The sequence below is a fragment of the Cupressus sempervirens genome, chromosome 11 (assembly GCF_028749045.1).
Source record: "Cupressus sempervirens isolate cs-2001-9-10 chromosome 11, ASM2874904v1, whole genome shotgun sequence".
Lineage (NCBI taxonomy): Eukaryota > Viridiplantae > Streptophyta > Pinopsida > Cupressales > Cupressaceae > Cupressus > Cupressus sempervirens.
In genome coordinates, this window is record NC_143128.1 from 336,266,595 (window position 1) to 336,289,055 (window position 22,461).

Here is a 22,461-nt window from a genome sequence, read left to right on the forward strand (position 1 = left end):
TCACTGTGTGTACGAGGCATGCAGACCCATGAAAAATCCTTTGAATGATAAGGTCGAACTATGTAGAACGATGTAGATATAAATCCAGAGATGTCAATGGTAATAGAAAACAGATATATGCCACGGATAATAAACTAATGGTATTAAATAAATTCATTGCCTTAATTGATTATCATCAAAGCTATGGCTAAGATGAGCTGTGCAATTAAGATTAAGGAATATATATCAAAATAATAATGAAGATTTTTAAAAAATAAGAAGATGCAATTTATTTTTGAAGAAGACACGACCCCTGACTTGAAAAGTCACACTCCTTATGCAATTATATATAAAATAGGGAATGAGTCATTCTCAAAAAAGAAAAACATTGTAGTAAGAAGACACATTTGGAAGAGAAGTACAGATATTATTTTGTATGGAGGAATAAGGGGTTTTAATATGGCTTTGTAACATAAAATTTAAAGATTATATTTTGATGATTAATAAAAGCCTTTTTTGCTTTTTGTTTATTTAAAAGCCATGGTGATTTAAATTGCAGTTGATTCATCCCTTATAATCAATTTTAAATTCCATAAACAGTCTAAATATCAGATACGTAGACATGGTCATTTAGCATCTTAAATGTGATCATCATAGATATAGTGAAATATCAAATTGTTCCTATATCTGTGTCCAATTTGTCTCCCTACCATAGGAGTTAAAGTTCAATTTGGACTAATTTAAGATTGTATATATATGTGATCTGTTGCATCTTGATTATTAAATTGTTGACAGTATAAGTGGATAGAACATTATAAAGTTGAACGTGAAAATTTTCATTGTAAGCAAAGGCATTGGTCTTTTGAATCATTGAAGTATTATTATTGGGTTTATATTTGAAGTCAGAAAATCTATATCTTCCTTCTTACAAACCTCAAATCCATTATCAAAAACCTTATACAAAAATTCAGTTTTTAACTATCACATAACTCCATTTTAATCGAGTTCAAAGACCTTGTCAGCCGGAGAAATCCAAAGCTTAAATTTGCTATAGAAAAGCCTTGAGCCAAGCAATTAGTGTTTGAGGTCAAAGTCTACCTGCTTGGGTGTAGCAAAGCCTAAAGTGCAGGGGAATCAAAGTGATTTCCATTCGTTGGCTAGAATTGATTGTGGAATCTTATTGGAGAAGTGGCAAGCTCTTGGATTTCCAATCTGCGATTTTGGGAACCAACACTCTCAATGGAAAATCAAACTCTTAGGATGCAAACACATGTTTTATTTTTTCTTCAAATTCCAATGTTTTCTTCTTGGTGAAACACATGGAGCAAATGCATATGCAAAGTGAGTTTATAGTGCAAATCACACTCTTGGAGGGCCTTTACATGTGATCTTTTGGCCGGAAATTTCGTTTTACATGCAAATCGCAGTCTTGGAGTGCCATTACATGTTTCAGAATGTGTTTTTTGTTTGCCTAAGTCCAATGCTTTGACTCCTAGAGCAAAATACTCTCTAAATGCAATAACATATTTTATTTTTACCTTCAAGTGCAAATCACACTCTCCAAGCATGTTTACATGTTTTAAAATATGCTTTGACTTTCATGCATTTGGGTTGGACAAGCCAAAATCATACTCTAGAGATGCATTTACATATCTTGGTCATTTGCATTTGCATGGAAGGGGAAAATCACATTCTCTAGATGCATTTGCATGTGACACATTTAAAAAAAGACATGTTGAGTTGCATAACTCAAATTTTCTATTTAGCACATATCTAATTGAATCTTGAGAAAATATCACTTAAAGGGGTCAAATAGAATATTTACACCATATAGTTTATATATTGTGTAAATATTCAATTAAAAGTAACATTTACTTAGATGTTTTAAATAAAACATTAATGTAAATCTCAATATTAAATTAGACTTTCTAGTGCACTATAGTCACTTAAAGTGAAAAATAAAAAAGCAACTCAATATCAAAATATAACATAAAGTGCACTATAATGACTTAAGTGATAAATTTAAGTCATAAAGTAACTTAAAAACATAACGAAAAGTGAATATAAGTTATATTGTTCAAAAAGTGAAACTCAACATTAGAATATGACATTCATTTTGTAAATATGCAATTGAGCTTGGAGAGTCCACTCTTTGGGCACTTAAATGGTCATATTTTTTGACTAATAAGTCCAATTAAGCCCTAAGATATACCGAATCGAAGGAAAAACCAAAAGCAAGAGATTGAACATAACAAAAGATTAAAACAAACTAAACAAACACTTGAAAATGCAAATAAGGAATTTGAAGGTTTCAAAACTCAAGCATAGGCTTAATAAAATGAAAAACAAAAAAGACTTGACGAAAGCCTTCAATAGAAGGATTCACCATGCGAATTGGGAACGAATGGTTGATCAATGTTGGTCAATTGGATAGTGAATCGTCTCAGAGAGATGTGGAACTTTGTTTGAAAAGTTTCATACTGTTACCTCCATTTTGTGGTGACAAAATGCATGACAACTTCCTAGAGCATGAGAGTAATCTTAGCACATGCTATGTTGATCGCACTAAAGAAGAGCTTAGGACAGCTTTTTGCAACCAAGTATATTGGATTACCTTAAAACATTATCACTTACAATAAAACAATTCAAGCATATATATGCTATATAGATTTTCAATAGCATGACAACAATGTAAATCTAAAAAAAAGCCTAAAATTAACATTTTTTCAGTTTTTGCTTCTGGAATCGATTGTGTAAGAATTTTTCTTATCAACGTTTCGGATCACACTCTGTGATCCATCATTAGGATGAAAGAGAGAAGACAAAAGGAGTAAATGAGATGAGCTGTAGACTAAAACTCTCTAAAAAGGGGGGAAGGTTTGAAGAGATGGGAGAAAGGTCAAAAGAGACCCCAAGAAGTCAAAACAAGTCAAAAAAGGAAGCAAGGAGAGAGAACTATAATGGCTAAAAATGGAACTCCAAATAGACAATTAAGACCATAAGATAAGAAACACAAAGCACTAAACAAATAATTGCTAATAAAACAAGGTAAAAAAAAATCACTAATGAATAAATAAATAAAATTAACTTTATCCTAATCAAACCACAATTCCTTTTGAGTTTTTACATACTAACTAAAATATGTAGTGCAAAGCTAGGATATGAGGCTCAGCTATTTAGGCTTTCTACTCCCCTCCCTTCTGCTCTTTGGGTTTCAGCAGTAGGGAAAACCCTATTCCATCTTCCTCTTTTAGAAAAATTCTCTCTCCTACTAATAACACATTGGGACCATTTGGTTTGAATTCTTCCTCAAGGGCTAATGATTGTATTTTGAATGTCAGTCCATTCTTCTAAAAAGAATAAGAATTCCTCTTACCGTCATCAATTGCTTCTCTGTCAAATTGCCACGACCTACCTAAAAGTAAGTTATAGGCATGCATGGGCAATATGTCACAAAGGAAATTATCCTTATATTCCCCAGTATTGAATTCTACCTATGCTTGTTCATTGACTACCACATGTTGAACATTGTTTAGCCAGGTGACTCTATAAGGATTCTTACGAGGAATCCTATTTAACTTCAACTTTTGGACAACTTCTCCAAAAATTATGTTTTCAGTAGACCCTGAATCTATAACAACTTTACATACCTTACCTGCTATCTTGCAGTTAATTCTAAATAAGGACCTTCTTTGAATTAGCCCCTCCTTGGCTGGTTCTTTAAGCAATATCCTCCTAGTCATGAGGCTTTCTCCTAGCTCATTCTCCATCCGGGCCTCAAGTGACTTCACATTGGGTACATTCTCTCACACATAACTCACTCTTCTCTCTCCCCCTTGAGATGTAGAGGCTTCTTCAGAACATCTGTAGGAAGGATGTCCTAATTGGTTACAATTGTAACGTTTCATTGTGGAGAAGTGGGATCCTCTACTTGATCCTTCAGACCTTCCTCTACCACTAGGTCCCTTTGCTTTGTAGCCTCCTCCGTTACCAAAGTCTCCACTCTTTTCTAATAGCATGGACTCCCCTTGGAACCTCTGAGCCTACACCCCTCCCTCCATAACCACCTCTATGACCTCTATGATCCTAACCACTTCCTCTATGCCTTCTTTTAGTTCTTCTCCACCTTAAGTGCCAACTAATAACACTTATGTACTCTAGTAGGACTCAACAAATTGATCTCCTAAATATTCCATTTCATCCCATTCAGGTACCTAGCTACCTTTACACTTTCATCCTCTGTAGTGCTTGATCTTAAACATAATCTCTGAAATTCCTCATTATAGGAACTCACATCAAGATCCTTTTGTTTTAGATTGTACCTCTTTTATGTAGTTGTATTTCACAATCTTCTCGCACATAGGTTTCTCTAATCTTGGAAACCATCCCTTTCAATGAAGCAATTCCATTTTTACCTTCTTTTGCTCTCTCTGTTTGTACAAATTTCCACCATGTCAAAGCAATACCCTTTAGTTTAGCTTGAAACACCTTTACCTTCTGGCCTCAAAAACACCCTCACACTCAAAGTGGCTTTCTAAGGACTCAATCCAGCCCAAGACTATATCAGGATCCATTTTCCCATTGAACATAGGTACATTGTCCATAGTTTCCACCTCCTCCCCCCATAAGTCTAAGGGCCTTAAGAAAAGGTTCTTTAGGAAGAGCTGGTTTAGGTTCAGGGACCTCATCATCTTCCTTTCTCTCTTCTTGTTTCTCACTTATCTTCACATTCGAAGATTCTACTTTCTCATTAATATCTTCAACTTGTTATATTTTGTTCTCCAACTATTCTATCGTCTCTTTCAACAACCTATTTTCATCTTCTTGGTCTTGCACTTTCTTGGAAAGTTCTACATTTGTCACCATTCTTGTGTCTCCAACTTATTCACTTGACAACATGAACCTTGTGTCTTCACCCAAATCTTTAGACTCTGATACCAATATGATAAGGAGCCCCAACACCAACCACCACTTCCTCTCTTCTACTCTGTATTCCATACACCTTATAGGGTTTTATAATTGTTCACCCCCTTCACTGGTTCATCCTAAGACTTCCTTAGATAGGAACCTTCAATCTCTCTTCCATAATCCACTTCATGACACAGTTTACTATGATCACCATCACATTGTTATTGGACCAAACACCCTACTCGCTACCTCAATGAGTCAGCTCCTTTTTATTTTGAGTTGACAAGACTCTTCCTTAGGTTTTCCAACATTCCCTCTTTCTCTATCCTTGAATTTGATGAAATTGACCTACTAGGATTAACCCTTAGGCCTAGGGTTACAGTTTACAGAATATAACTCCCAACACCTTGCAAAGAAGTTAGGTTTCAGATGACCAATTTGGATACCCTTTTGAAAGGCCTTTATGATTCATCCATTACTATGTCAAATGTTTTTTATGCTCTACCACCCCAATACTAGGTCAAAATAGACCTATATCCATCCAATTACTCTGTTTTCCTGTCACACTTGGACAATTTAGTTTGAGGGTTTACCACCTCCCATTCATGGAGTTCTTAGGTACTTCCCAACCTATTCAAATCATGTAGGGGATCTTTTCTCTTCTTCCTATCTCATGCTCTTTACTCTGCAACTCTTTAAGTCGGGCGTAATTGGTTGTTCCCCTAGGGTTTGAGTTTTATCTTTGCAGAGACTATCTTCTTGTCTTATTCCACTTGCATTCTATAGTACAAGACCTCTATTTTCACCCTTCTCATGGCCGTGTATTGCCAAGAAGAAAGATTCATAATAGAGGCATCATTTGCACCAAACCCTAGGACTACTAGAGACCTGCAGTCACAGGTCTGAATTTATTCAACACTTCAAAACTCTAAACTGGGAAAACTAACAAAATATAAATGCAAAAGCTAATTCCAAACTATCTAAAATCAATTAAAGAAAAAAAGGATTCGATCCAATCCTAATGGACGATTGAGTTGCTACCTCTGTACAAAGAAAATACAATTAATAAGAAAGTGCAAACTTGTAAGAAATCTTAAATAACTTCCTCCCACTTGAGTACAATTGATCTAATGTCCTTTACTAAGCCTCCTAGCCCATTTCCAACTAAATGTGGCCTCCATTACTGAGATGGTTCAATTGAATGTGGTCTTGATCATCAACTTGGCCTCTAGCTTCTCCTTCTTGAATTCACCTTGCAAAACAAAGGAGAATGTGAAAAATCTAAAAAATAAAATCCTATTGATAACAAACAAAATTCATCCCAATTTAAAACCAACCATTTTGTAAAGTCTAGGAAAATTTTAATCTCATCACAATCCAAAACCAAAGGTTGATAGCTTGACCACGAATCCTTCCTTCTCACTACAAGGAGATGGCTCAACCCCAAGGACTCAAGTGAGAAGGAAGGATTTGTGGTCAAGCTATCAACCTACAAACTCAAGTCAGAATCAAGAGGAAATTCAGGAAAGCATAGAGGATCCAACTACATGAGGACATGTTCAAGGAGGATCATGAAGGATAAAGTTCACAGATTCATGAAGATGCAAGTGGTTCAAGTCAATTCCATGAGGAAATTCTGAAACATGGAGGAAATCACAAATCTTGGGAGATACTCTACAATCCAAGACTCTAAGCACAGGATAAGGATGATGAGCTGGCAATTGTTTGCGTCCTCTAATTAGAAAATTTCAGTTTCAAGCACAATCAATCAAATCATGCCAAGTGTCTTATTTTCTCATTGGTTCTTATTGGCCCATGAATTGTTGTCTTCATGTATTTGGTTACAAATTTAGCAACTCTAACTAGGGTTTGGGGGAAGAAATCTTGGCCCTTGATCTTGAATTGATCTTAGCCCTTCATTGTAATTGGACATCTATAAAGGCCAAGGCTTTCTCATTTGTAATTCATTAGAATTAGTTTAGAGATTAGATAAGATGAGATTAGATTAGAGCTAGGAGGAAATATTAGAGAGCTAGAGTAGAGTAGGATAGCCAAGGGAGAGACTTGATCCAATTGTTTCTATAATGCTTGTCAAAGTAATTGATAATTTGTTGTTGGTTCTTCATGGTGGATCACTTACTATTGCTTTTTAGTGTTGCATGGTTTCCTTAAACTTTCACTTGGAATATATTTCTTTTCATGTTGAAGTGGTTTAGTTGAATGGAAGTTATTGTGGATGTTTTCTTGTTTGACTCGAACAAATCCAGACCACTAGCCTCTTGTTGATGGTAGGGTGCCTTGTGTAGTAAGCTGATAAAAACGCTTAACTTCAATTGATGTTCAATCTTTGGTTTGCATCCAAATGATGGGATCAAAGAGAGGATATTGATGTAAAGATCATTGTGTATTCCTTAGAAGCTTACACTAGGTGGGTGGGGCTGGTGAGATTACATCTAGTAGAGTCTAAGTTCATCCATGATTCCTTGCATTTCTAGTTAGGATAGAAGCAATAGTAGAAGTTAAGTTTAATTTGTAGTGGAAAAGTTGGAAAATCAAACTACATTTTCATTGCACATTGTAAAGACAAATCTTTAGAAGTGTAAGAGTTGATATCCATTGAATGAATAGCGTAAGTCCCTTTGTGATAACCAACATATCACATTCTAGTTAGGATAGAAGCAATAGTAGAAGTTAAGTTTAATTTGTAGCGGAAAAGTTGAAAAATCAAACTACATTTTCATTGCACATTGTAAAGCCAAATCTTTAGAAGTGCAAGAGTTGATATCCATTGAATGAATAGCGTAAGCCCTTTTGTGATAACCAACATATCACATCACAAAACTGAGTGAAGTCCATGATTAGGAAGAAACCTCGAAGTCATTTCATGATCTTACTTTGCAAGCTTAGCATAAGAGATGACCTTATATCAAGAGAGGATTGAGTATTTTGTGTTTCTCGCTGAAACATTAAGTATTTGATTCTGCATGCTGTAGTAGAACAATACTCACATGAATAGGTCTTCACACCAAAATTTTGAAGATGGAGCATTAGGTGCTCTTGTACTAGACCCCATCTCAATAAATGCCCAAAGTGGAAAAGCATGAAAAAAATGCATAAGTACAAACCTACATGCCTAATTAGTGCCTAGGACAGGGGATTCCAAGGTGCCAAGGAATTTGTCTAAACTCTAAAAATTCTTCCCCAATGCTAATGTGCAACCAATAGTGTTAATTCACCATGTCCAAGGAATTTCGCATTATAATCAAATTCTTTCTCCCCTTTTTATATGTGCCGAAATTGGAAAAAGCAACAAACTCAAACAACCAAAATGGCTAAGTGTTGAACAAATAGTCATGGAGGAATGAAGCAGTGACTAAGTATACAAAGATTCTAATGTGATTTAACTTGAGTTTGAGAAGAATGGAACAAGAGCATCTTGAATTGTGCATTTCAAACTTTTTAATGTGATTCAACTTGAGTGTGAGAAAGAAAGGAACAAGACCATTCAACTACCGAATTGGATTGGGCCTAAAGAAGTAGATCTTTACATATTACCTAGGCTAGTCATAAAATTCACAAGATGGTGGATTGAATGTCAGGTGAACAAATTGAAAACACAAAATGACCCCTTGACTTATGATAGGATGGTAGCTCAAGCATTGTAGGATGGTAGAGTTGAACAATCATCAAAAGTTGGAGAAGAAGAACACAATCCCCTAGAAAAGAACACGAGAAAGGAAAAAGCATTATCCAAGAGGAGGGGCCAAAAAATGGTTAGATGAGCTAAGTGAAAGGCCTCCACAAAATAGTAAAAGGTCAAAGATACCATCATCATCACCCACTATTTCCTCAAGTGCATAGGAATTTATATTTCTTCAGGCAAAAGGATTGGAACCCAATAAATAAGATGGTCACAAGACGTCACAAGACCAAATAACTCTACTAGTGCATTATAGGAAAAGTATCAATGGTTTCCAAGAAGTTAGCCAATAGAGTGATGAAGAGCATGGACCTCTTGTAGAAATAGATCTCTAGTTTCAAGAATCCCTAGCATATGTTAGTTGAAGAGTTAGTAGAGCTAGAAATCCTACATTGCAAAGGAATGTCACTAAGAGAGAATATGTTTTGTTGATGGAATAAAATTTCTAGAATGTATGAGACATAAGCATATGTGTTTTTCTTTAATTATAAAATAAAGAAGAGGTAGAAGATGTACTTGTAGAAGTTGTAGATTTGTTGGATGAGTTTTTGGATATTGTATCTGACGGATTGCCACCAGTGAGAAAGATCAGTCATTAGATGGATCTGATTCTAGGAGTTAGTTTGTCGAGTAAGGCAACTCACAGAATGACTATAGAAAAAATTGAAGAATTGAATAGACAAGTATAGGAGTTGTTTTAGAAAGGGTTGATTCGAGAGAGTCTAAGTCCATGAGTTGTACCAATAGTATTAGCATCAAAGAAAAATGGAGGTTTGAGGATGTGTATGGACTCTCGAGCTATTAGTGTATAGATTCTCAACTGTAAACAAAATCACTATCAAGTGTAGATTTCCCTTGCCTATGATGGATAATATTATGGATTGCTTGAGTAGATCAGTGTATTTCACAAAGATAGATCTAAAAAGTGGATATCACCAGATCCGGATTAGAGAAGGAGAGGAATAGAAGACTGCCTTCAAGACAAAGGAGAGATTGTATGAGTGGTTAGTCATGCCTTTTGGGCTAACCAATGCAACGAGCACATTCATGTTGTTCAAGAATGAGGTATTGAAAGATTTTTGAGTAAATTTATTGTTGTTTATTTAGATGATATTTTGGTATTCAGTAAGACATTGGAGGAGCATATAATGCATATTCGTAGAGTGTTTGAGAGGCTAAGGGAAGAGAAATTGTTGATTAATCTGAAGAACTACAATTTTGTAAGGAGTTAGCGTGTCTCGGATTTGTAGTTTCAGCAGAAGGTCTAAAAATGAGCCCAAAGAAGGTGAAGACTATCCTCAAATGTCCTACTCCAAGGAGTGCTAGTGAGGTAAGATCTTTTCATAGTTTGGCTAGCTTTTATAGAAATTTATCAAGAGTTTTAATAGTGTTTGTGGACCTTTGACTGAAACAATGAGAGGGGATGGGAAGGAGTTTAAGTGGACCATAGGAGTAGACACAAATTTTGAACTGTGGAAACAAAAAGTTACAAAACAATTTAGCACTTCCAGATTTTAATAAGGTGTTTTAAGTAGATTGTGATGCTAATGGTAATGCAATTGAAGTTGTTTTGAGACAAGAAGGTAGATCCATTGCTTATTTTAGGGAAAAGTTAAATGATGCCAAAAGAAAATATTTTGTTTATGATAAGGAGTTTTATGCTATAGTTTAGGCATTAAAGAAGTGGAGACATTAGCTTTTGCCTAATGAGTTTGTGTTTATTAATCATCAAGCTTTACAATATTTGAACAGTCAGGGCAAGTAGAGTCAAAGGTATTGAAATGGGTCGAGTTTTCACAGAGTTATACGGTTATACCTTTGTTTTGCAACACAAGAGGGGGAAGTCTAACAAGGTTGCAGATGCTCTTAGCAACAGACAAAGGTGTAGATTTAAGTTGTTGGGTTCAAAGAATTCAAGAGTTTGTATTCAGAGGATCCTGATTTTGGTGAAGCTTGGAAAGCATGTACAAAACTTGTTACTCTAGATAGAATAGGATATCTTCATCTAGGATGGTATGTTATTTAGAGGGAGTCAATTGTGCATTGCAAGGAGTTCTATGAGGGAGAATCTCATTAAGGAGAAGCATGGTGGGAGGTTGGTTGGACATTTTGGTTGTGATAAAATCATTTCTCAAATTAGTGAGAATTATTATTGGCCACAGTTGCAACAAGATGCTAAGAAATTTGTACAAAGTTGTAGAGTATGTTAGATGACAAAAGGAGTACAAGGCTATATCAACCATTACTAGTACTAGAGAAATCATGGGAGGATATTATTATGGACTTTGTTCTTGGCTTACCAAGGACTCAAAGAGAGCATTATTCAATATTTTGATGGTTGACAAGTTTTCAAAGATAACACATTTCATTCCTTGCAAGAAGACTATGATGTTGTTCATGTGGCGGAATTGTCCTTTAGAGAAGTGGTGAAACTAGATGGTCTACCAAAGAGCATAGTTTTAGATTGAGACACCAAGTTTGTTGTAGAGTATGTCAGGCGACAAAAGGAGCAAAGCAAAATACAAGGTTATATCAACCATTACTAGTACTAGAGAAATCATGGGAGGATATCATTATGGACTTTCTTCTTGGCTTACCAAGGACTCAAAGAGAGCATGATTCAATATTTTGATGATTGACAAGTTTTCAAAGATGACACATTTCATTCCTTACAAGAAGACTAATGATGTTGTTCATGTGGCAGAATTGTCCTTTAGAGAAGTGGTGAAACTACATGGTCTACCAAAGAGCATAGTTTTAGTTTTAGTTTTAGTTTGTTGAGTTCTTTTGGAGAACATTACGGAAGAAGTTAAAGACAGATTTGAAGTTCAGCTCAACAAATCATCCATAAAAGTATTTGGCTATGATTATTCAATGACTTAGATAGCCACACTGTGATTTATCAAGGTTGACCAACAAGGTCGAGATGAAGAGTGTGGATTGATAAAAAATGAATTGTGGGTTATCCCTGCATGATAGGAGAAAGAAAGAAGTACGAATAAAATAGTGGATGAACATAAGGAACCTAAGGAACTAAGTCAGCTCATGTTGATCAAACGGTACCATTCTTGTTGTCAAATTGAGTGGTGGGGTGATCAGGCACATAGTGTCCATGTAAATCCCTGTCTAGTGTAGGTTTAGTGGCATGCTTGCTACTGTGAACACTAGAGGTCAGGGTTGCTAGTAGTTGGATAGATGGGCTAATGTGAAGGACTCCATAGCCTAGTTGGCTGCCTAGCTGACACTCTAACACTAGGATGCTCAGTGGCAGGATGGGGATGTCCCATGCCTGATCCCAGGTAGGGAGGGCCTTTCTCACTTCAGATTGTGTGGGGATACTTAAGGGTCCACGGTTTTGAGGTTAAGCCCCTGACAATGCTTCTCCTCTCCACCAAATGCCAAGACTTGCACAAGAGAGAGAGATGTGATTTACATTCAAGTTATCTTCTTTTAACGGGTACTTTAATTTTTATGTATTTGCATTTTAGTTGAAGATATGTTAAGTTGGTTAATATTCTTGAATCAGTTACTCTCTTTTAATGGATTAGGATTCAGTTAATCTGTTATAACCGTTGATCCCTTTCATTTGAATATGTAAAGTATTTGTTGTAACTATTTTTCATGTGAATATGAAAAGTATTGTTTGTTTTGATTAGATCTAAATGTTTAATTATGAATGGGAAAAATAGCTTGTTACACCCCAAGGGCAGATACTCTATTCACCTTGCCTTCATACCTAATGGGTTGGTGTACTTAGCGAAATCATTATGCTTTCTCCTCCATCATTCTATTGTATTCCCTTCACATAGCTAAGGTCCCTTAACTATCATGTAAACTCTACCATGTGTTGGAAGGATTACAATAGCGTGTCCTAACACAACCCTCGACCCAAGGGCAAAATCTCTTGCCCCTCTTGGCCTCATGCTTCATGAGGTGGTGTACCTAGTGACACCTCGCCGTTCTCCCTTATTGCAATTACTTCTCATCAATATGGACTATCCTTTACAAATAGTGCCTTTGTATGATGTAGCCCATGCCCATTCAATTGCTGGCCTTATCCCCTTGCCTTCGTATGATGTAGTTCATGCCCATTCCACCACCAAACTTATCCCTTCCTTTGTATGATGTAGCACAACCCATTCCACCATAGGAGTTATCCCTTGCCTTTGTATGATGTAGTATGGTCCATTTCACTGCAGGACTTGCATATCTTGCAACTTATTACTATAATGCAATTAAAAATATAAAAACACATAGTATTCTACCCAAATCACATATTCCATATATCCATATATTAAACTGTAGATAAGAATCAGAAATTATCTAAATATAAATACAATGCATCCTATCTCAGAAGTATGATAGTAAATAGATGTCTATGGTGAGTAATAGAAGCATATTTGTTGTGAGTAATATAAGCACTCAAGAATTAACTATATGCACTTAGTGATAAGCAGTAATAATTGCTATGTCATGAATATCAGATACTCAACCAGATGTTGGATGGTCCTAATGATTTTTGTCCGTACTTTTCCTTCTCTTCCTATTTGATGACTATTTCCTTGTCTCTACCAATGGTTTTCTTGTAATCTCTTCTTTGATATCTTCATCTGTCGTGTTTTTTGGTACTTCCTTACTTGGCTTCCTGCCCTCCTTTAATGAAGTTCCCTTTTCTATATCCTTTGAGTGCAAGGAGTCACACCCTTTCATTTGACAGCTACTGCCCCTTTCACTTCCTGTCTCTCACTTCTCAAATCTGTCTTTACTACATTTAAGATCTGCACATTTCTGTGAGTTCTTCATATTTTTTTCTCTTATTTCCTTCTCCATTCTTATTTCAGATCCCTCCTTATACTTTCTTTGTACCTGCTCTAGATTTCTTTTACTCCTTTCTTCCCCCTTCCATTTGGTCTTTCTTCCCCTTCATATCTTCCCATGCATGGCAAGAGTCACAACCCTTCATAATCACCACCTTTTGATAGAATTACAACCCTTCATTTCTGTGTTTTAAAAGAGTCACTTCCTTATTTTCTTCACATTCCATTCATCTTCTATTAATGCTTATTTAATTCCTTGCTCTCCTCTTCCCTCCATATCTCCTTTCAAATGAACTTTCTTCTCTTTTATATCTTATTTTGAGGGATTCACAACTCTTCATTACATATCTTTTGAACTTACATTAGATTTAATTAATTTAAATTATATTCATTAAGTAATTAATTGATTTGTTTGTATTTATTTTTAATATTATTATTTATAATTAAATTCTCATTTCAGACAGGACGTTACAGTAAGCCAGGTCTATGCGTTGATAAGAAAAGTTTCTGAAATTGTTAGAAAGAGCAGATCAAAGCTAAATTTTGGAGCATGGATGGGTTCAAATGGAAATTCCCTTAAGTAATGTGAATTTTGAAATCAAGGCTGATTACTGTGGTCTCTGCTCAGTATGCCTAGCCCATTCCTTACCTTTCCAAGCTACATAAGAATTTTGAATTCAAGGCTGATTACTATGGTCTCTTCTTAGTGTGCCTAGCCCATTACTTACCTTTCCAAGCTACATAAACTATTTTATTAATGATTACGCATCTATCATCCACCTCATACATTTTTCTATTATTGTGTAGTAGATTTCATAAACTCCATAGCTCTGAAATATTTGATCCTGAACTTTGTAGCTAACTAATTGAATTTCTTTATGGTGCCTTTCCTTCAAATGTTAGGTTCTGATATGTTATAGAGCTCTATCTAGTAAGATGCTAATAGAAACATTTTGAAAGAATCAATTTTCACGAGCACACAAATTTTTTTTTTGACGAGTCTAATTTTGATATTAATCTATAGAAAATTATGGATTAGTATGTTTTTTTCTATATCATTATAAATCACCTCTTGAGTTATGATGATGTCAGGATGTTTTGCACGGGATCATTAATTTTGAATATGATTCTTGTAGATGCTTGCTAACGTATATGTAGTATGTACTCTCTTATTGAACTAAGTCAATCATAATAATATTTTTTTATCAAATCTTATTTGATTTCCGAAGGAATTTATAGCTTCTTGAGATCTAGAAATCATTGAAGGAAGTGTAATTCACAATAAATTTTTAAGACTTGGGAATTTAAAATAGAAGTGAAAGTTGACTCAGAATATCAAATTTTAATGTAGAAATTAGGTTTAACACAATTGTGTTATTTTAAGAACCGCCTCTTCTTAAGTATGCAATAAATAAAGGTAGTTTTACAGTAAATTGAAATATTGCAGAAACATATGACATGCAACCTAGGAAGACATCTATAACAACAGTATTGTGACAAAGGTCATGTTTCCAAAAGAGGGATTCTCGTTTGAAACCAACAATGAGTGGGAAAGAAAATTTTTTCTTCCTGGAAAAGAAAAAGAAGTTCATTTGGTATGTACTTCTGATTTGTCCAGCTGGCTTATTGCAGGATCTTGAAAGTTCACTGCTGGAAAGTGCTGTGAAAGGTAAGCATGTCCATTATCTGTTTAGCTTTTCATCTTTAATTTGATTATTGATATTTGACAGGAGTAATTTTGTAGCATTAATGATACTTTAGTCACACTCTCTTATGCATGCAATATACTTTTAAACACATAGGTTCATGTATCCTTTGGGGAGGAAACTATGCCATTTCCACCTTAGGAGATCAACCTACTTCAAACTTTTTATGGATTCTCTAGATTAAACCCAATTATCACAGATGTAGGTAGTTGCCATTAGCATCTGACACTTCTTGAGAATAGACTTTAGGTACGAAGATGCAACAATACTTGGCTAAAATTTTTAGTGTGCAAATGTACAGCTTTTGGCTCATTGAAAATAAGATTGGGCGGATCATTGGAAGATAGAGTCATATATGATGTTGGAGATCTGAAGCAACCTTGTCATCCTTTTGTCAAAAATGATTCTCTAGCCTTTAATTTTACAGATGGATGCCTTCCAATGTCAAGATGGGATGCCCTGAACTTGTTTTTCAGGAAAACAAGGTAAGGTTCTTGACTGATTCCTAGATCATATATTGTTGCCAGTTTAATCTTCTATTGCGTGATTTGTAAATTGTCAGCTGATATTGAAGTATGGTTATAGGGCTGTGGTAGCATTTGGATTGAATGCTGTGAATGGAAGGAAAGAAATTTCGAAGGGTGTTTGGGAAGGACCTTGGGATGCAACCAACGCTCATGATTTTATTCAGTATACTGTTGATCATGGTTATGAGATAAAGGCATGGGAGCTAGGTGAGCTGCTGTTTAAAGCTATTTTGACATTTCCCTGTGCTTAGTAAGATCATTTTATATGAGACACTTGAGTATATCATTGTATTTGATCTATTAATTGCTATGAACTGTACCCAATTATTCCTCAAGAACATGACAAGTAAATTGATATTTTTGGGAGTAGGAAATGAGTTGAGTGGAAAGAGAATTAGTAATGCTACACAATATGCAGCTGATGCAATTAATCTTTATGGGATATTGAAAAAGATTTACAAGGATTTTCAAGTGAAACCCCTTCTTGTTGCACCTGACGGAAAATTTAATGAAACTTGGTATACGGAATTTCTTCAGCAATCAGGACCAAACATTGTAGATCTTGTTACACATCATATCTACAGTCTGGGGCCAGGTATGTGAGATATTAGATTTCATCAGTCTGTTTCATCAAATCAAGTTTTTAGATGATACGGCAAGTTATCTGATTACTAGGTGTGGATGAGCATCTTGTGGAAAAGATATTGGATCCGTCTTATCTTAGCCAAGAAGAATCTGTTTTCAAAAGCCTCAAAACCATCTTGGAAAACTATGGACCTTGGTCAAGAGCATGGGTTGGTGAAGCTGGTGGAGCTTTTAACAGTGGGCGCAATCTCGTCACTAATGCTTTTGTCTCTAGTTTTTGGTAAGGTTTCATTTTGTGAAATTTCAATTTTGTTTGCTCCAGAAATTGCAAAACTATAGATTTTAAGATTTACTGTTTTCTTTTTAAAAAAGGAATGAAACCTAGAGTCAGTCTACTAGAACAGTTAAAATCACAAGTCATGTTGGAAAATAGAAGATGGACAGGCAAGAAGAAAAAGACCAAAATCACCTTTGACTACCTCTACAAGAAAACACACTAGTTTTTCCATGCGTCCTTTGTTTTTTCCAGCCTTTAGATACCATTCAGTCTCTTAGGCTGTTCATAGTTTTTTTTTTTGTTCTTTTTGTGTGTTGATAGTATATTCTTCACCGTTTCCTGGCAGCAATCCTGATATATTTGAGGTTTTATGGGAGTGTATGTATACACAAAAAAACACATTGATTTATGTGTATATATTAAATACATATAACTTGACTGTCAAACTCAAATCTTCTGAGGCATGAGACAATATTGCGTGGGATGTTTTTCCCTGTAATAGGAACCTTGCATTTTGAATTTTCAATTTGGAATGATTATAATTAATTCAATTTCCTCCTCAAGTGCATGCATGTGCACTGCAAGCTTCAATAGTTATTCATGAATATACAAGTTGACTGTTACTCCACCTTGACCTGGTTTTCTTTTGGCAAGTCCAGTTATTTTATTTTATTTTTCTCTAGCACGGTGATACCAGAGGCAACAGTTTGTTCATCTTTAAGGAACATTTATTGCATCTGCCACAGGTATTTAGATCAGCTTGGCATGGCATCCACATACAATACAAAGACTTATTGCAGGCAAACCTTGATTGGTGGTAATTATGGGTTTTTAAACACTACTACCTATGTGCCAAATCCTGATTACTACAGGTACAGCTTTAAGATCTGTTGTTTATTTGGCTTTGGGCTTTTTTGTTAAATTTTATGGTTTAGCCAAAGGGAGAGCTTCATACTAAATTTGAATTCGTTTTTGGGGTGATGGAGATTAGTAAAATTTGAACACAAATGTGGTCCTGAAACCTTTTTAATTGTGAATCTCAGTGCACTTCTTTGGCATCAACTAATGGGAGAACGTGTTTTGTCTATAAATTCAAGTGGAACACAATACCTGCGGACTTATGCTCATTGTACTAAGAATGCTGTGAGTATTTAAGCTCATTTCATTGATAAGTTTTGTGTGGTACAGACATGACATATGGACATAATTTGTATAGTTCTTGCTTTGAATGAGTTGGACAAGCATGGTATACGATCACAGCTTGCATCTTATTGCCCTTTAGTTTCCTGCTTTCTTCTTTTACAAAGTAAAGGTTCAAATCTAATAGTTCTATCAGAAAAAAAGTGATAACTTGGGGAAGCTTCATTTAAAAGTTCTCTCTACCGATCAACATAGGATATTTCAAAGAGAAAATAAGTGAGATATAAATGATATGGACTAATAAGTAAAAAAACCATTCAAATGAGTTCTTGTGATCTTATTAGTTGTAGATATACCTTATTTCTCTATCAATTTCTTTAGATCTTAAGCAATGAATTCTTTGAAATTTGCACTAGTCATATTGTTGGCCAATGGCCATTGGCCCTTGTTGGCAAGTAGTTTGCATAACAATTACTATTTACCTATTTCATTGAGTTTTTCTATTTCACTCTCCACAACCAAACCAGTATAAACCTGGTATTCATTTTGGGAAGGTACGACCTGGAATTGCTGGGTTCTACATGGATATTTTCCCTGGCAAACCTGGGATATACTTGTATAGGCTCCTGATTACTTGAGAGTTTCCAGGTCATGCTCAGGTAATTGTATAGCCATTTTTCATAAAAAAAAAAATCTAAGTATAAAATAATAACTAGATATAAATATATATTTGATTGCAGAAATTAGATATAAATTTATATTTGATTGCAGAAATAACTCATTTGAAAGAAAAACAAAGTGCTTGATGCCTTCTATCCAGGGTCTTACTTTAAATTTTTTGAAGGAAAAGTTGGATACAAACATTTTTTTAACGAATCTTTTAACTTTATATAGCAGGTTGAAGAGTGCATCTCTATGGCCCAAGCAAAAAAGCAAGCTAAAAACTCCCATAATCTATTTTCTATATTTGATGAGTTTTCACTCGAAAAAATGTTGTAGTAAAAAACATTAGAAACCAGTGGTTACTTTTGTAAGTATATGTTTATTATAGTTAAATTTGGTTATTTAGCTGTAATCTTTACTTTTTAGTAGAAAGGGAGACCAATACAGCAAATGGTAATTTCTATCAACGTTTTAGCTTGGTTAGGAGCTTCATTAGTATATATTGTTTGTGTCTATAAAAATAAATAAAAATGGATGGCTCTATGCTGTCTAATTGGATTTAACAGTAAAAACTTGTGTACTCTATAGAGCTCAGGTTCAAATCCAGAGAAAAGTAGGGTAGTGACACTCGGGAAGTATAAAAAACTCATCAAAAGTAGCTCTTTTTTTATTACTTGCGTGCTTCATTTTCTCCATTTTTTTTGATGCGCATGTGAAAAGAGAATCTTGATCTTACTTGATGCACATTTAAAAACAGAATTGTGAATAATTTAATTTAGCTTTTTGGGTGACTGACTTGTGATAATTATCAATTTTTCAGACAGGAGTTACCTTACTCTTAATCAATCTTGGAAAATCGGATGGTGTTACTGTTGAGGGTTCTATCTACTGTCAAAATGGAGGGAAGATGAATCCTAATACAAGGACTGACTTGGTAAATGGGAAATCTAGATTGGAGTATCATTTAACAGCAAAAGATGGGGATTTACACAGTCAGACTATGCTCCTCAATGGAAAAATTCTGGATGTGAGTCCCAAGGGAGAGATACCATCTCTAGAACCAGTAGAAGTAAATTGCCAGACTTCTATTTCAGTAGCTCCTCTCTCAATTGCATATGTATCTCTTCCTTACGTTGAACTTCCAGCATGTAGCAGGTAAGGAATGTCTGCAGATCCAAAATTACAATCAAAGTTGGTGTTCCCTTTGAAGCCTCGACATTATTTGAATCAAGATGATATTCAAATTTGGTATTAGTTTCCAATGTTCCATTTTTCTTGAGAAACCTCAAATTATTTGATATCAAGTAATCTTGCTATAAAATTTAAAATTGTAATTAGTAAATTATTCTGCAGCAATATATTGACATATTTTATACGACAGGTATTTAGATATGACAGAAATATTTGAGGTATCAAAGGATAGGGATTATTTTCATTTTTTTTCTTTGAGTATAGAGTTGAGCTTATACTCTATTCTTTTTTAGCATTATATTTTTATTTACATTATCCTATTATAAATTAGTTTCACACTTCAAAAGTTTTCATTCAATCAAAACCAATAAAAGATGATAATGGAGAAGAAGATAGAATAAACTAAGTTATTGAAAGAATCAATGGAAACATCATTGTTGATGTTGGAGTAAATATTATTAATAGTGTAATAGCTTGTTACAATTATTTGATAGTTGTAGTTGGGTAGTTATATCTACCCTGTCATCATTTTATCTCACATTAGTTGTGTTTGTAATCTCTTGGGTGATAAGTGTAGTGTCTACATGTAGTTTACTTTTGGGTTCATATTGTAAAACCCTTTTAGACTAGTTTTCATATGTATGTTAGTTTACTCAATGATATTTGAGGATGTGTTTGTGTGACATTGCATTATGGTTATATTACATCACGACACACGCTTAGACATTATATGCTTTCAAGGTGATAGCCCTTATTTTCATTGTGCCAAAATATTGGAAATTTATTGTGAAAATATTTTGAAATGTGTTGTATTATTAGGGTTTGTTCTTTATTTGTTATAAGTTTACCAAAAAACAACCCTAACCTGATCTTTTTTGCCCTAGCTCAGTTTGAAAATCTTGCCCTAGTAGGATATTTTGATGTCTTTAGGATTATGTCTTTACCTTGTCATGGAGAATTTTCTTAAATCTGTGATCAATTTTAAACTTTACCCTAGGTTTTTTGTTCAAGCGGGAGATCATATGTCATTTTCATTATTCCATCAAGTGATACGATCGTACGATTGGGGTTTCAAGCGTCTAGTCATAAACCTAAGTTTCACCTCTCCCGGTGTTACAAAGTGAAGGATAGTGAAGGATCGTAAAGGTGAATTCTGGGTCTCCCGATGTTACGGTAGACAATGTAATCGTAGCATCATGAAAGTTTGTTCTGAAGGTTTAATCTTACAATCATCCTATTATTGTGTCATCATAAGTATCTTATGGGAAATGTTGAAGTTAAGTGATAGGATATTACAATAAATTGGTAATCATGAGATTGTAAAGGCTAAGAAGGGAACTCTTGACCATACGAAGGAAGGAGGATTGTAAGATCATAAGGACATAAGATGCTAAGGTTATGAAGGGTTACAATATTACGACAAATGGAAGATCGTGTAAGCGTAAGTATTCCTAGAGAGACTTTTGAAGCTACGAAAGTGAGGGGATTGTAAGATCATAAGCAAGGAAATGTGTTGTCTAAATGGCAAGTTATGTACTGACTATGATAACAAAGTTTTAGTTTTATAGGAGCTATCAGATCTTGAAGATTTATCGTTGTCGTTTTCTTGCTTCTCAAAGTTGCACAAAGATTAGCCAAAACGAGAAAGCGACATGATGACATGTGGATAAAGTGGGACCAGGCGTATGAGCATAAAGAATTTGAGACATGTGGCAAATTGAATCTTTAGAAGCTACAAAAGAGCAGTAGATTGTAAGATTGTGAGGGAAAATCATGAGCTTTTCGAAGCTACAAAGCAATGCTAGGCGTAAGATCATAAAGGTAAAAGTTAAAGCTTCCGAAGCTACGATGAAGAAAGGTAACAACCAGCATATGGTTGGGAGTCAGAGGCAGCAGTTAAAGGAAAGGTTATGAAGTTACAACAAAAGCTAGTTGATTGCAATCAAGAGATTGTAGGAAAAGATTAGACAAAGTCCAATGGTACACGAAATGTAGTCGTATGGTCTTAAGACTTAAAGTAAGGTAAGTGTTAAGGTTTTCGAAGCTATAGTGAAGAAAGGTTACAGGTAGGCATATGGTTGGAAGAAAAAGGCAGTGGTTAAGAGATAACTTCCGAAGCTACGAAGAGGCTTAGTTAACTGCGATCGAGAGATTGTAAAGCAAAAGGAGGAGAGATTTGATGTTATGCAAGGCTATGGTTGTAAGATTGTAAAGGGAAAATTCCTTGCCTGAGATGATAGGAAGGGTTTGAATTCCAATTGAGTCGTAAGATCACCCTAAAATAAAACATGAAAGCACTCTTTGCCCTTTTTTGAGTTGGAAAAGTGACTTGGGTTCTCAACCAATGAAGTTTGAGTAAAGTACAAGGATCTCTGAGCTAGATAGTTATGTCATTGCTCCATTGAGGTGACAGAAAACATTGAGTTTAAAGCTCGTGCATGCATGAATTCAATGCATAGTGTTCGTTGATGAAGTATGCACAACATAAAAAATTCTCTAGGCTAGTAATAGGTTACTGTTTGCAGAAAGAAAGGATTTCTAGTAGTTGTAGAACTTTCAGTATGAAGGATTTATAGTTTTTAATGCTAATCACAGAGTTTCAGGATTTTAACTTAAAGCCAGAATGTCGATTAAAGAGGTTGCAGAGATTCAAGTCATAGACATGGAGATGAGTGAGACTTCTACTTCTAAAGGAGGGAAAACTAGATGGAGAAAACCAAACAGATTTGCAGAGGAATGGATCAAGTTGTTTCTAGAATCCTCAAATGCCATCTCTGCAAATGATCATGATTTTCGAGACCCTTATGCATTTTGTAGAGATGCTATATGCCCTAGTATTAATGGGTATGAGTTATTTAGGTATTTTTATCACAATGTAATGTACAAAATCCCTGTCTATAATCCATGGAGGAAGAATCTAGTAAAGCTCATCTTTCTAGAAGTATTTGTGGACGTTGATTTAGTAAAG

The 22,461-nt window shown here is 34.9% G+C and overlaps 1 protein-coding gene across 2 annotated transcripts in view; it reads left to right on the forward strand.

The window, feature by feature from the left end:
* LOC149529455 (heparanase-like protein 3) overlaps window positions 1-19,647 on the forward strand; it is a 67,325-nt gene extending 47,678 nt beyond the window's left edge. Inside the window, exons 2-9 of one of the 2 annotated variants that reach the window (XM_089810773.1) lie at window positions 15,037-15,073; window positions 15,412-15,595; window positions 15,696-15,844; window positions 16,008-16,232; window positions 16,313-16,502; window positions 17,246-17,371; window positions 17,543-17,642; window positions 19,123-19,647. In XM_089810773.1, coding sequence (XP_089666899.1) covers window positions 15,037-15,073; window positions 15,412-15,595; window positions 15,696-15,844; window positions 16,008-16,232; window positions 16,313-16,502; window positions 17,246-17,371; window positions 17,543-17,642; window positions 19,123-19,461 — 1,350 coding nt within the window. In that variant the 3' untranslated portion in view covers window positions 19,462-19,647. The remainder of the gene's footprint in view (window positions 1-15,036; window positions 15,074-15,411; window positions 15,596-15,695; window positions 15,845-16,007; window positions 16,233-16,312; window positions 16,503-17,245; window positions 17,372-17,542; window positions 17,643-19,122) is intronic. The other variant, XM_089810774.1, reaches the window with a different exon arrangement.
* The last annotated feature ends 2,814 nt before the right edge of the window (window positions 19,648-22,461 follow it).